This window comes from Talpa occidentalis, unplaced genomic scaffold, assembly GCF_014898055.3.
Source record: "Talpa occidentalis isolate TD23 unplaced genomic scaffold, MPIMG_talOcc4v2.1 talOcc4.5, whole genome shotgun sequence".
Classification (NCBI taxonomy): domain Eukaryota; kingdom Metazoa; phylum Chordata; class Mammalia; order Eulipotyphla; family Talpidae; genus Talpa; species Talpa occidentalis.
In genome coordinates, this window is record NW_023604861.1 from 51,322,916 (window position 1) to 51,339,386 (window position 16,471).

The 16,471-nt window shown below is 35.5% G+C and overlaps 1 protein-coding gene across 1 annotated transcript; it reads left to right on the forward strand.

Annotated features, from left to right (window-relative positions):
• Positions 1–577: 577 nt before the first annotated feature.
• RFC3 (replication factor C subunit 3) lies at positions 578–15,212 on the forward strand. The gene is given in 10 exon segments (XM_037527154.2): positions 578–739; positions 742–761; positions 3,359–3,496; positions 6,549–6,616; positions 8,375–8,472; positions 11,121–11,302; positions 12,336–12,472; positions 12,556–12,654; positions 14,067–14,136; positions 14,903–15,212. Coding segments are annotated over 10 exon segments (1,068 nt in total). The 5' UTR covers positions 578–675; the 3' UTR covers positions 15,095–15,212.
• The last annotated feature ends 1,259 nt before the right edge of the window (positions 15,213–16,471 follow it).

Sequence of the window (16,471 nt, forward strand, 5' to 3'; positions counted from 1 at the left end):
GATTACTTTCCCAAGGGTTTCATATTTTTTCCTTCTATTTTAACCAGAGAACATTCAAATATTCTTAGAAAAGCAAGTTCACCTCACTTCCTCTCTCAAACACGCCACATTTCTACAGTGTTTCATGACCGTTTGATTCTTTTGTTTCTAATTCAGTAAGAACCTTGAGGAATGAAGAAAAATTAGATTAGAGTTGAGTTTTAGCAATTTGTTAAATAAAGCTTTACTGGGTGCCTGCCAAGTGAGAAAAGTCCAAATCTGGATATAATCTAGTGCCAGGAACAGATTTCGACCCAGTAGATGACTTTATAGGTTTCTGTACAATGAATGAGTGATTGAATAAATGAATGAGTAAAAATGAATCGAGAATGGCTTCTCCGAGGTGCTCACTCTTGACTCCCAGAGTATCAGAGTCTAATGTCCAATTTGCTTAATAATCCCTGCACTATCACAGGGAGCGAGAACGATTAAACAAAGCAGCGAACCTTGGAAAATCGCGGTGCCGCGACATCGCAGCTATTCTGTCTGCAGTAGGCTTCCGTAGTGTTTACGCGCCGGCGGCCGGTAGTGACGTCACGAGATTTGGAGCTCGCGGGAAAACTTGTCCCGGCGCCGGGGTACAAGGCGCGCGCGGGCCTTTGAAGAGACGGGCCGCGGGGACTCGAGCGGACGGACATGAGCCTCTGGGTGGACAAATACCGGCCCTGCTCCTTAGGGCGGCTGGACTATCACAAGGAGCAGGGGCCCAGCTGCGCAACTTGGTGAGTGGCGGAGGCCGCGGGGAGAGGGGAGGCCCCCAGCGCGGGGTTTTCTGCCCCTGAGCTGCTGCCTTGCCTGCCCGCTTTTCTGCTGCAGAGAAGAGCCCAGCAGGAAAGGGGCGATGGGGTGGGGGGAGAGGGGGTGTCAGTGATGTCAAAGTCTCACTTGAGAAATGTCACATGAGAGCCAGGTCTTCTCACTTAAAGGGAGTGATTAAACCCTCAATGCGGAAATCTAGGGAACGAGTGTTGTAAGTCGAGGGGATCAACAGGTTACAATCCCTGAGACCAGAATGTACACATAGTGTTTTAAGAAACTCAGGGAATAAGCCAGAAAGAAAAAGAAAAATACCGGATGGTCTCACTCATAGCAGGAATTTAGAAAACCTAAATAAGGGACCAGGAAAAAGACTAATTGCGATAAAGTAAAAATCAAAATCAACAAGCAACTATAAACCAGAGACTCACTACAGTGGGGCCGGGAGGAGGAGAAGGATTAGGGTCAGAATAAGGGAGGTGGGAATTGTTTGGGGACTATAACCAAAATGAAAATGCATATATTATGCAAAAATGAAAATGATGTAAGAATTATATGAAATAAAATAAATAAAATAAAGTAATTAAAAAAAACTCAGGGAGGCCGGTGCTGCTGGATAATGGTGCGACAGCGGAAGAGTGATGGAAAATGGTGGTGGGAGGGGGAGTGAAGTTTCAGTAAAATGCTTACAGGGGTAGGTGGGAAGCCACTGGAGGATTTTGTGCAGAAAAGTGACATTTGACTTTATATTAAGCCTGTTTAAACGTCTTTGGTGTCATTGTCGTTATTTACGAAAAGGCAGGTGTTGGATAGATTAACCCTAAGGTCATGTCTAATTCTAAAGTATCAGGATATTGAGTTTAATTAACGATTTTTTCCCCTTCCATCCGATGCTTATTTTTATGTTGTATTAATAAAAAATGTTTGATGGCGATGTTTTGTGAAAAGTAAGCTGGATCAGGTAAGGAATGGAGAGGGAAGATGGGTCTTGAGAAAAATGAAGTGCTGAAAGCCATTTATCCATACCTGTGGGGGTCAGAAAGGACCACATATTGAGGAAGCTGTTTTTGCTAAGTACTCTCGTTCTTTTGTAATTATCTCTTCAAAAACACAGGTATTGTTACAGGGCAACCCTGGTGTCTTTGGTCTGGGGTTGGGGATGGACCCATTAAAACTTGTGTTCCTTTATGACATCCTTTTCCCCCAACAGTACTACTGCTTAAGTACTTTTGAAAATAAGAAGTAAAAAATAAGGAACGCCATCCTTATATATGAAAGTTACTAGAAAAGGTAATAGTGTGAGAGTGAAGATTTTTTTTAGCTCTCTTCTATTGATATTCATCTGTGATAATTTAAACCTATTTCAGATGTGTACTTCATTTATAGAGATTTTGTTTTCTGGCATTGTTTGCTGACATTGATTTTCTTAGAGTATACGTTTTGTTATATTCTATGACTTTTTTGGTACAGATTTTGGAACATTTTGGACAGAAATTTAACATGCTAGTCTTATATCTTAACAGATTTGCTTTTAAAAAATACCTGTGTTTACTGTTGAGTAGACAACTTAATACAACCATAAAATTTAAAGCATAGTCTTTATTTTTGCTTAGATGGAAGTATTTGTGGAGCACCTAATACTTTCCATGTACTGTATAAGTCCTTTTGTTTTTTTCAGTACCAGAGATAGATGAGTTTGCAGACTATTAAAATGTTATTGTAATAAGTACTTCTGTTAAAATACTTAATTCATTTTGTTTTCTGTAATAGTTGTTTTACAAAACTTGTGTAGTACTTTATGCACCTGAGGCTAAGGTCTTTTTCTATTCATCTCTATATCCTCCTGGCACTGGTTTCCAAACTTGACTGTTGGTAAAATTCATCTGGATAGTTTTTAAAACCGTAGCCTTGTAGTGTAGCACTGCCTGCCTCCATTCTCTTACTTGCTCTTGTCTTGTAAATGTACATAGATTGGCTTCTAACTCCCTACACCTGTACTTCCTGATGCTCCCTTTTCTGATTCCTGTAAACCAGCTTGAAATGCCTGGGAATTAATACCCTTCCTTTCCTCCATCAACTTTCCCAAACTGGCGTGCATTGACAAAGTGTTGGCGAAATTGAGTTTGTTGTATTCCTTTACTTCACTTTAAACCAGTGCACTCAGTTCTTCTTTTCAAAAGCACCATTTGTAGAAGCCCAAACTAAGTAAGACAGGCACCAGGCTCAGTTAGTGAATCATAATCTTCTATATGGGGGGTAGGGGGGGAGTCCCATAATCAGTTTTATTTTAAAATGTTTTCTGGGGATTCTGAAAGTCAGCCTGGTTTGGGAGTTATTTTCTAGCACATAGTATATCTTACCTGTAGTATAGAAAGTATATAAATTATATACAGTTAATGCCAGGGGGATAACCAACATTTCAAAGTAAATTAAAATATATACGTATGTACATATGTGTATATATAACACAGACGTATGTTTGACATTTCATAGGTAGAAATACAAAATATTCAATACTTAAAAAGCAGTTATTTGACTGGGGAAATGCTTTTCCTCCCCACAGGTACAATGTGGTGACTTTCCTCATCTGTTAGTATATGGACCATCAGGTGCTGGGAAAAAGACAAGAATTATGTGTATTCTACGTGAACTTTATGGTGTTGGAGTGGAAAAGTTGAGAATTGAACATCAGACCATCACGGTAAGCATTTCACTTGGAGGCCCTGCAGGGATTTTTAATCCTCACGATATATGCCCCCTGCCCTTGTCATTACTGCTCAATGTGTAATATAAATAGAATCTCACAGATAATTTTATTATATAGGATTTAAACATAATTTATCTATTGACCTGTTACTATCAGACCTAGGTTTTGTTCGAGACGAAATATAAGCGAATGGAAATTTGGGGTAAAATGTAGGTGATGGGATTCCCTTCAGATTACTTAGTAAGTCAGTGTCTCAGGTGGTAGTAGAACTCAAGTTTCTAAAGTTCATTGTTCTGTAGAGCTGTAGTGGGTATGGAAAAAAAGGAATAATTTTGAGAGCAGTGTTAAATGTGGACCCAGGTGACTTGGTAAAGATTGTCAGGTGACTGATTGTGAAAGGGCATGTGAGGCTCTGGGATGTTCGGAGAGTTCCTGTGATGTTGACCTGGCTAAGTCTCCCAGCCTCCTCCTGTACAGCACATTTGCATGCTTTGTCCTTATAGACATTGCTTAAGATCTAACTGAAATATTTCTCTTGATTTCCTTAGGTTAAATTTTCCTTCTTCAACCCATAATTTATACTTATTTACTCTACTTTTACTTTGATTATAGTTTATACATCTTTGGCTGACAAGATAGTATTTTTAGGTTATGTAGGGAACATGCCATATTCATTTTCATGTGTTTCCTAGCCTTTGGTATAGGCACTGTATCTATTAGGCACTGGGAAAAATGTATGCTAAATGACTGGTGGTAGATAATGCAATAGAATCTTTAGGAGGATAAATGGATTTTAGGATAACATTGATTAGTTTATGTTGGAAACATTGAGTTTGAGGTGCTGGTGGTATATCCTATTGGAATTTTTGTTGTTGTTGCTACCAGATTGCCGCCTGTTTATCAGGATAAGTATAAAATTGCAGAAAGATTTTCAGTTTTGATGTTACACACTTTTATAATCTTAAAATATTTTAAAATTAATGCATATGTTTGTAAATTATATTTTTTATTGAGTTGATGTTTACAATTATGATTTAGAGGTATAGGTTGATACCTATTCAGATGTGTATTATACCACACCCCCCACCTAAACACTCATTCCTCCACCACAGTTCATTGGTCCGCCTCTGCCCATTGTTTCCCAATCCTGCATTCCCACTCTGATAGCCTGAATTCTGTAGGTCACATGTGGTTTGTTTTGTTTCAGTTTTGTCTGTTCCTTTGACTTGGTTTTTTGTATCTCACCAGTGAGATCATCCACTGTTTGTCTTTCTCTTTCTGACTTCCTTAGCATAATCCCCTCCAGTTCCATCCATATTGTGGAAAATGGCAAGATTCCATCTTTTTATGGTAACTGAGTAGTATTCCATTGTGTAAATATATCACATCTTAATCCACTCATCAACATTTAGTTTGTTTACCTAACATAGCTATTGTAAATAGTGCTGCAGTGAACATGGGGGGGGGGTGTATATATTCCTTCAAATTAGTGTTTTTCCCATTGTTTGGAGAGATACCTAGGAGTGGAATTGCTGGATCATATGGTAGATCTGTGTTTAATATTTTGAGGACCCTCCATACTGTTTATCATAGGGATGGAACAGTGCATTCCCAGCTACAGTGAGCGTTCCTTTTTCTCCGTACCCCCGCCAACAGCAACAGCTTATATGTAAAGAATACCTTTTAATAGAAAGTGTTGAAAATGATAGGAAAAAAATATAGTTGGAGGGCCTCCCCTGGTGTTGCAACGGTTGAGCGCTGGGCTCCGAAGCTACCCGCAGCCTCTGCAGCGCCGGTTGGATCCCTGGCTGCCAGCGAGGGTCCCACATGGCGTGCAGCTGCCGTGTAAGCTGCTCCCCTCAGCAGTGTATTTCTTCGTCAGTCTGCCTGTTCTGTTCCCCGCTCTGGCTCTGGTGAATTCTCTCACCCTCCCCTGCTTCTGACTGTACCCAGTGCTTGTATAAGTAAATAAATAAATCTTTACAATATATATATATAGTTGGATATGTACTAATTTTTAAAGTTTGTACGATAGAAGATAACATAAAATCAATAGAAAAGGAAAGATTTTCAAATATCTGAAAGGAAAGCATTTAGATAAAAGATTTTGCAAAATGACAATGGAAATACAAATAACCTCATAAAAAATTAAAAATGATTACAGGAAAGAAGTATAACTTACCAATAAATGTATGTTAATGTTTGGTCTTTGTGATAGTTGAAGCATGTGAATCTTATCAAGTTGTTAAAAATTGAAGGCATGTTAAAACCTATGGCAGATGGAGAATGTTGGGGAGGAGTATTCATTTCCTGTAAAACAAAAATGAGTTAAGATTATTTTTGGAAAGCAGCTTATTTTCATGTATATGTGTATATAAATATATGCACATATAACATTTAGAAAATTTATCCCTTTCCATCCAGAAAATCCTTGATTTTGGGGAATTTATTACTTAGAAATGAAAACAGTCTGTGATTTCATGTACGTGCATATTATTTGTGGAATTGCTTGAGACAGTAAAAAATAAGAAACAATGCCCACAGTCTGATTAGCTTTGGGATGTCTGTACTGTAGACCGATACATAACTCTGTCATCCTTGACTGGTTGTCCTAGAGGGATTGCCTAGCTAGAGTATTAAGTAGGAAATATAAAACAGAAATATGTGATTGTTTTTATTTCTGTTTCTTACAAGAATACTTGACAGTCTTTAAATGTTTTTGTTTATATTTATGAGTTATCAGGGAAAGGCTGTGTTAGTGATCTATGAATGGTGTTTACAATGGTGATCTATTGATAACGGAATCATTGAATATTGATCATTGAGTATTTCTGGAGATAAAGGAAAAATAATCACAATAAAAACATCAAGTTTGATGATTAATTTATATAAATACATGTTTCTGCACGTTAATAATAGAGTTAATGGAATAAAAACATGGTGGTTATCTAAAGTTTATTTTTGGTAAGCACAGATTTATATAAATTAAAAAATGAAATACAGAAAAGAGAAGAAATAACCAATAAATGTATTTTCTTTTCCATAGACTCCATCTAAAAAGAAAATTGAAATTAGCACTATTGCAAGCAATTACCACCTTGAAGTTAATCCCAGGTAAGTTGCTACTATATAGAAATAAGCATTTTTAGAATAGTGATGTTCTGATTTTTTTGAAAAAGAACTTTTATGAAATAAGATTATATGTGGAAACACTGTGTGTAAAGCAATAGTGAAGCTGCCCTCTGAAATAGGGCGCCTAGAACCTTCCCATTTCCCCTTCTCTTTGAGTCCTCTGAGTCAAATAATTTTAGTAAATTTTCTGTCACACAGCTTAGTGTCTTTCTTATACAAAGTCAGTACATTTTTGTTAAATCGCTTTATGTCATTCAGAACTGATGAACAAAGCATGTATAAAGTTTGTTATGTCTATATTGAATATTTCAAAATGTGAAATTGGGTTGCCAGATCTTTGTCCCAAGCTCTATTTGTTTCTTGATTAGAAGGTATTAATAATAGTCCAACCATTGTCTTTATTACTTGTCATGAGATTATAAGATATTGTTGGAAGGTACATTGAAAACACAATGCACAGCAATTAAAAACTGTCTGGGTAGATTGTGTGGAATTGACTATTTTGGGAGCAACATTGGGGAAGTCTTCAGTGATCTAGGGGCCTGATATTTTCTTGGAAGGAGAACAGAATCAAGGACATCTTCATGCAAAGGCAACTTTAAGGGCAATGGCATACTAATAAGAACGAATATCCTTTTTAAAACTGGGCAAAGCAGAGGAATAGTTGAAAGCTAATGTGTATTCAGTAGCAGACAGTGTGTGAAAGCTTCTCCTGGTAAATTATTATATTTAATCCTCAAACAACCCTAACAGACAGGTATTATCATTTTCCATAGTATGTAAAAAAAAAAAAAAATCAAGAGGAATAAGATTTCTGAGAAAGGGTATTATAAAAGTAGAAAGAATGTTAATTCTGCAAACAAAAGGAGAATGTTTTGTACTCTTGACTAGGAAATGATCTCAAAAGAAACTCTCCAGGAATATTGACTAACAATAATGAATAGAGAAAGACTTAATGGCTCTTTGGAAAAATAATTTAAAACTGATTGGTTTGCCTTTTCCTCATTGTGAGACTAATAGACTAATGTAGCAAGAATAGCAGTAAATTTAGCTGATTGTTTTTCAGGTGTTTGAAATTGACACTCACTGTAAACTATCCAGATGATTTTATGTTTGTGTGTGAGGTGCATGAATTAGGTGGGACAGTGATAATATGGGGATGAGTGATAGGTAATGCCTCTAGCAAGTCAACATCTTTGAGTTCTGACTTTATCTCAAACTCCACTTGCTTATCCCATCCTTTTGCTCAGACCCTGAATCAGCTCTGTGCAGAGAGCAGACTTGTCTAGGCTTGTTCTTTCTCAGACCTTTACTGTTGGGGAGACTGAGAAGAGGGAGAGATTAAAATTCTGTTTCAAAGAGTTATTTTTATATTTTCAGAAATTACATATAATTAAGAAATTAGCTTCTACTAGTTATTAACTGTAGTCCATAGTGTCAAAGTATTTAATACTGTTAATGATTATTTATTGCTCTTTAAATACAATAAACCTAATATAACATGTTTGGTATTTTTAATGATGTGAACCAAATTGTAATTGCGAATTGACATATTGTTAGTATTGTAATCATCCTAAAATACTTTGCTTTTAAAGTTTTGTGTTATTAACTATTAATTTTGACTAAAAATTTAACGATTTAATATCTTGAACCTTTTTTCATAAATACAGAGTGACACTAAGGGCAAAATACTTTCTAAGTAATTACATAAGAATTTACCTTTATTTTTGTTTTGTAAAGTGATGCTGGAAATAGTGACCGGGTAGTGATTCAGGAGATGTTGAAAACAGTGGCGCAGTCACAGCAACTTGAAACAAACACTCAAAGAGACTTTAAAGGTATGTGATAAAGAGATTTCTTTTTATTTAACAGACGTTCCAGCTGTAAGCTGTGTGTATAAGAGAAAATTTAGTAGGAAATGTAAACTCCATCCATTTAGCAAATATTTATTAACTTCCTGTTCTATCCCAAGCATAATGCTGCTTTGTTTGTTTTTGGATATAAAAGTGAATGAGAGAGGCATGAGCTCTGTACTCACGGGAGCTTATAGGCTAATGGAATTGAATTTTGACAGAAAGAGAACTATTTTTGCCATACAGTTGTGTTTTAGAACTAGATACAAACAATAAAAAAAAGCCATTTTTAAAATAAGTTTTAAATAAAGTTTTTTTAATACTCTAGTATTATTTATAAGCATAAGTATGCATGCATTCTTAGAAAAATTTTGTGATGATAGATTTACCAACATGCTTTTGAAATTCTTCATCTGAAAGGGATTAAATTTATACTGTGACCAACCAGCAGTGTTTGGGAGTACCCATTTCTCCCGAGCATTTCTCAACAATGCAGTAATTCTAATTTTTGTCAGTTTGAATGGAGAAAATAAATTCTTTTGTTTTTGTTCAGTATTACATTTTTTGTTTTTGTTCATTGCTCATTTAATGGTTTTATGAGTTGCCTCTGCATATTCCATCCTGTTATGTCTCTTCTTCAGTCTGCATTTTAAAATGAATTTATATTCATTTTTTTTACTGTTACAGTAGTCTTATTTTTTAACTTCTATTTACCTATATTCCAGCTGTTGATGTTTACATCTTAATTTTACATCCTACCTTGTTATTAAATTCTCAGATTGTTCGCAATTGTCATTTTATTGTTTATACACTTGATCTTAGCCAAAAGACCAAGAGGCGATGTCATTTTATCGTTTCTTTTCAGTTTTTCAGGTAAATCTATCTTCAGTAAATAGTGATTTTTTTTCTTTCTCTTACCAATTTGTATAGTTTTAAATACTTTGTTTAGTTTGTTTGAAAGCACCTTCAATGTAGTGTTTAATAGTAGTATATCTAGTAGGCATCTTTGAATAGTAGTCATGACTCTGGAGATGGAAAGACTTTAGTTCTTTGGATTTTGGCCTGAGTATATCATAATAAGAAAATATTCATTGACTCTTACTTTATTGGTTATTTCTAACATGATCGTGAGTTAAATTTTTTCAGATGCTGCTTTTGCATCTTTGCATGTTGTTTTATAATTTTATATACTTGTCTATTTTAGTATCATAGTTAATATTACTGGATATTTTCATGAAATATCTGTGCATTTCTGAAGTAAACCTCACTTTGTTACGTTAATTTTATAAATATACCACTGTTTCTGCCTGGCAATGATTTATGTCAGTTGGTCTGTTAGTTTGGTGCTATCTTTGATAGATTTTGAGATCAATCTCCTTGTCTCCATTTTTCTTATTCTGTTCAATTTGAATTCTGTTTCCAGAATTTCTCCTCATTTGAAGCATTTCTTGGAAGGGAGCTTCATTTTGTTATTTTCAGTCTATTTCTCTGTTAAACCTTATTGCATCAAGGTTTCTTTTCTCTCATTGATGAGTTGAGCCCTGTGGGTGCTATTCTTAAATTGGTACATGTATTTTCCAGTATTGTTAGCCCTCCTATCCTGAGGGCTACCAAAAACCTAGTATTTCCCAGCTACTTCCTGTTATACATAGGTACTTATATTTCAGGTTATTAAAGCTTGTAACTTAGTTTTAATATTAATGTAGCTCATGACTCTTTGGCTTTAGAATCTTCAGATATTCTGCCCATTTTTGTGGAGAGATTCAAATGCTATACTGCCAACACTGTCATCTTCTAAAAATAATTTATGAAAAATAAACAGTTAGATTCAGTCCCTATCTACATATTTTTCCTGAACACTTTAAAACTATTTCTTGATTATAGCAAGGTGGCATATTACTATACAAGTGATCAGATATTTCTATGCCTCATTGGCTACATCGCCTGTGTTTTCCAAAGTACAGTTGATTCTTGAACGACACAGATTTGAACTGGACAGGCCACTTATATATGAACTTTCTTATAAATAGACAGTACTTATAAATAGATAGTAACTTACAGTATCAATAGATGCATTGTAGTACCGTATATATTTTCTCTTACTTTTTTTTTTTACTCTAGTTTAATTCATTATAAGAATGCAATATAAGATAATTTGCAGTACATAAAATATTATCAGTTGACTGTTTCTGCTATCAGTAAAACGTAGAGTCAACATCAAGTTATTAGTAAAGTTTTGGGCAAATATAAAGTTGTATGTGCATTTTAAGGGACACTTATATGTCTCTTAGAGTGCTAAGATTTGATATCTTCCACAGAAATGAGCTCCTGAGATAAATATTTTGGGGAAAAGCTGACCAGTACATTTTGTCTTGGTGATTTTTAGTGCACCTAAGTATATTAAAGGCTTCAATGAATTCCACATTCACGTAATCTCTTTAACTTTAGTCAACCAGGTTTTTCTTAAGTTTATTTGATTATAGACTTTTTAACAAATTATTCTCACCAAACCTATAATATGTATGTCTTTATCAAAGAGAAGAGTAGTATGCCAGAATATTTAGGATTTCACTCTGAATGAAGAAGAGAAAGAGATAGGCATTAAAGTTTCATTTTGTTTTTCCTTGACTCAGTGGTATTATTGACAGAGGTTGACAAACTCACCAAAGATGCTCAGCATGCCTTGCGCAGAACCATGGAAAAGTATATGTCCACTTGCAGACTGATCTTGTGTTGTAATTCTACATCTAAGGTGATACCACCTATTCGTAGTAGGTGCCTGGCAGTTCGTGTGCCTGCTCCCAGCATCGAAGATGTAAGTCAAGTTAAATTTTTAAGAAATAATTTAGTTCAAAATTTAGAGTACTGTGTATATACCCCTGGTGTATTTATTTCTCTAATAATGTAGTGAAGTGTATCAGTAATTTAAGAATAGCTGTTGCCTGAATGCCAACCATTAGTGGATATATAAACCTATACACACACACACACACACACACACACGTATACATACGCACATGTATGTATGTATATATACAGATTTGTACACATATACACATATATAGTAATAAGTAGCTGATACCAATACATAGAAAGTGTTCTCTTTAAATCATCTTTTATCTTAAACAAGCAGGTATTATGAATCTTACTAAACTAGATAAGGTTTAGTTATTTAGTGTCTTTGACCTCAACCAGATTTAATTGGCTTTGAAGGAGACTTGAATATGGAGGAAATAGATTTTGCATGTAAATGATGTAGGTATATGCATTTAGTTCAGGGTTAATCTGAAACAACATGCTGTATGTATTTTTTCTTTATCATTCTTAATATCAGTAAAAACACTATTTACAGAAAAGCAGCTTTCCTATTGTTAACAGATTTTGGATGATTTTTATGTGAAATAGAAATAATATGTAACATTGTATTAGTTGCAAGAAATAAAGTACCTTTAAGTTTCTCTTGTAAAAACTTTGGTTGTAATACAGTAAAAAGTAGTCTGTAAAGCAGACAGACCACCAGATTATACCAATCTCATGGGCACTACTGATATCTTAGTGCATGCAAATAACACCCAGAGTCCATGCGACTCTACTTGGCGGCCCTGTGAGCAGTGTCCTTACTGCCAACCTGGCCCCTGTGTCTTCTCATTCCTGTTGTCCAGAGGAAGCTGACAATTTGGAACTTGAGCCAGGTCTTCCTCCAGTTGCAGGGGCAAGCTCTTCCTGACAATTCAGCTTACTGCTAAAGGAGCATGTGGGTTAGGTAAGGAAGTACACAAAAATAGATGAAATTGTCTCAATATGCTGTTTGACAGATTATCCCTTTTTGTTAATTATTTTATTTGTAGATTTGCCATGTGTTAACTACTGTGTGCAAGAAGGAAGGTCTGAATCTTCCTTCACAACTGGCACACAGACTTGCAGAGAAGTCCTGCAGAAACCTCAGAAAAGCCCTACTCATGTGTGAAGCCTGCAGAGTGCAACAGTGAGTGCAAGGGGCAGTTACCATAGGAAACATTTTGGGGCATAAGCACATTCATTTATCATGTTTATCTTTTTGTCATTTAGATATCCTTTTACTGCAGATCAAGAAATCCCTGAAACTGATTGGGAGGTATATCTGAGAGAGACTGCCAATGCTATTGTCAGTCAGCAGACTCCACAAAGGTAATCAGAAGAAAAGATGACCAAAAAAGTTTGATTATTGCAATAGTAACAGTTATTGGTAGTTTTGGGTTACTTGTTTTCTACTAACACCATGTCATCTATAGATAAATGCCCCCTTAGCTGGTATGAGAATTATGTTAAATTACTTGATAGTGTTTTGCTCATAGCAGGTGTTCAAGAAATACTAGTTCTTATTTTTACTTTATTTTTAAGTAAAGTACCTTTTAATACTCTTTAATACTCAGCCCCCAGGAAAGGGGGCTGAACTTCTACTTTTAAGAACCTTTTATAAAAATCACTTCCTAGATTGTTCTGAAATATGTAGCATCTGTGATATTATTTCAGTGAAGATTCAGGAAAGTAATTCCCTTTACAGGATAGGTAAGTATATAGAGAGTAAAGGTACTTGCTTTATGTGATTTATAATTTTATTTGTCACCTTTTCTCTTGCTGTTTGAAAATGTCCTATGTTTACATCCCTCCCACTCTCTTTCCTGAAAATATGAGAAGGACCTAGAACTGCGGGGTCAGAGGTTGGCATGTTTATTCCATTTATTCCTTAGACAGCCTGGTTCCATGCTTAACTATAACCTCTTGTACTGCCCCTTCTATGACAAAACAGCTGTTTCCCTGCCATACAACTTTTTTACTTCACAGTTGTTGCAGTAGCATTATTTTATACATCAGGCTTATTTTATTTCTTTATTTAATTGACTAATGTTTGTTTATTCATGAGCCTTTTCTAGATGTCCTAGGTGCGAACAATCTAGACAAAGTTTATGTTACTTGACATCACATTGAAGTATGTTCAAATTTATATTGTAATAAGCTCAACCTTCACTATAAGTCTTAATTTCTTTTTTTTTTTAAAGATTTATTTATTTATGCACACAAGAGCTATGGTACAGGCCAGAGATGCGGGGTGCGGGGGTGGTGAGAGAATTCATCAGAGACAGAGTGGGGAATAGAACAGGCATATTGACCGAAGTACACCACTGAGGGGAGCAGCGGGCGAGTAGGAGAGGTCTGCTGCTCCATGTGGGTTGCTCCCTGGCTGACTGGGGATCGAACTTGTGCTGCAGAGGCTGCAGATTGCTTCACAGTGCAGTGCTTAACCCCTTGCGCCACTAAGGAGGCCCCATAAGTCTTAATTTCTGTCTAGTACTTTCATGGTATTTTGATGTAACTTATGACCCTGAATATAAATGTGATGTTAAAGGAGTTGAGTATTTTCTTTTAGAAAAATGAACTGAAACTGGAAACAGCTTCTATATGTGTATCCTAAGTAAAAAAAAAAAATTAAGAAAATGTCTTCATTGGGATTGTTTAATTCGTAAAATATAACAGCATAGGAGATAGGTATTTGGAAAAATTACCTCTTTTATCACAAAATATTACTTTGTTTTATATAGGCTTCTTGAAGTTCGTGGAAGACTCTATGAACTTCTAACTCATTGTATTCCACCTGAAATAATAATGAAGGTAATCTGATTTCAGATCTTGAAATTTATAATCGTCAAATTTGAACTTTGGATGTGTGATCACAGGGCATTTGCAGTATTAAAAGTGTCACCTCTTTTGCTCCAGCTCTTTAGTTCAACAGATGCTTTATTGAACTTCTACTGTGTGCCAGCTACCACTTGGGGAGTGTTGAAGAAGACAGGGAGCGCCTGCCTTAGAGAAGCTATTTTAGTGTAGTGAAAGGGGAAACAAGTAAAGAAGCAAGATTTCAGATTATTATAAGTATGTTATAATATATACCATGATGGTAACTGCCTTTAAACAACCTATTCTAGTCACATAGAAATAATCCTGTGTGTGTTTCACAAAACTTGACAGTGTCCTGCAGTGTTTTCATGCATTGTAATGTGGATATTGTTCATTACCATACAGATTTATCTCATTCTGTTTCTGGGATTCCATTGTATAACCACATCACAGTTCTTTAAATATGATCCCTATTGGTACTTTAGGTTGTCTACAGATTATTATAATATGCTTTAGTACAACTTTGTACATTTAAATATTTGCAATGGACTATGACAGATGACTACCGCAGTTTTATATTCTAGCAAAGGTATATAATTTTTGCTTTAGGATAAAGACTATCTATATAAAAGAATTAAAGATTGCACAAATAAAAAGGAGCATGTTTATTTTTACTTTGTTTTTGAATGAGAGACATAGTTTGTTCATTTAGTATTTTTAAAAATTACTCCTTTTTTAATTACTAGTTATCTTTCTTCAGGGCCTTCTCTCAGAACTTTTACATAATTGCGATGGACAGCTGAAAGGAGAAGTGGCTCAGATGGCAGCCTACTATGAACATCGTCTGCAGCTTGGTAGCAAAGCCATTTATCATTTGGAAGCATTTGTGGCCAAATTTATGGCACTTTATAAGAAGTTCATGGAGGATGGATTGGAAGGCATGATGTTCTGACGTGTCAGTAATTCTTCCTAATATTGTTCAGTATCAGCATTTACAATCAGTTTATACTGGAAGAACTGCAGGTAAAATAAACACACACTATTTAATTGTGTCTTATTTGTGTTTTTTGTGATAACTCTTTTATGAACTATTATTAATCATTATCCTCTAAGTTAAATACCTGCTCTTATGCTATTGAAATATTGAAAAATTACAACTAGAAACTTTAGAGTCCAGAAACATGATTATAATTTAAGGTTCTATTGTGTTGATCTTCCCATTTTCCATCCAATGTTTCACCTGTAAAAAAAAGCAAAGATATTTTTTCCTATCCTCCAGATGACCATTTCTGGCTACAGGTATATATACCTTTGCTTGGCAAGTCATAATCTTTAATCAATCAAGAATTATATTTTTGTGGGCCTCCCCAGTGGCACATTGGTTGAGCGCTGGGTTGCAAGGCTGCCCTCAGCCTCTGCGGCGCCGGTTCAATCCCCGGCTGCTCCCCTGCCACCGGAGGAGGGTCCCGCATGGTGCGCAGACCTCTCCTGCGGCCCGCTGCTCCCCTCAGCAGTGTACTTCAGTCCTTCTGCCTGTTCTGCTCCCTGCTCTGGCTCTGGTGAATTCTCTCACCCTCCCGCGCTTCTGACTGTACCCAGTGCTTGTATAAATAAATAAATATTAAAAAAAAAAAAAGTATGAAAAGTTTAAACAAAAAAAGAATTATATTTTTGTAAGAAATAAAGAATTTACTTTGACACTAGAAGCATGGGTATGGAAGAGGAAAATTGCAGATACCTTAGGTATTGAGACTAAATGGGTATGGAAGAGGAAAATTGCAGATACCTTAGGTATTGAGACTAAAGATTCAACTATTTCACTGGTCTAGATTTGGTATTAGATTCTCTACTAACAAAATAAGCATGTTTTCATAAAGTGTTTGAAACATCTGAAGAAAGTGCATGGTGTAATGCATGGTGTAATTCTGAAGCAAAGGTTTATTACTGTAGAAATTCCTCTTCTAACAAGTGTACTGTTGTGTTCTATTTGGAGCAATTTTTATTTAGAAATTTAATTTCATGGAAGAGAGGATTTTGCTCAACAAATTTGTGTGATGGATTCAACAACAATGTTAATTTTGGGCAGTGGAAGCAGGACTCAAAAAAAAGTTAAACCATGTGCTCTGTGTGTGTGTGTGTATACACAATGGCATATTATCTATTAAAAATATATTCTTGCTATTTGTGACATAGCTGGAACTCGAGGGGATTGTGCTAAGTGTAATAAGTCAGAAGGAGAAAGACAAATAACATGATGGTGTCATTTGCATGTGGAATATAAAGAAACAAAACAAAATGACTGATAAAGTCAAACTAGTAAGAGACCCCA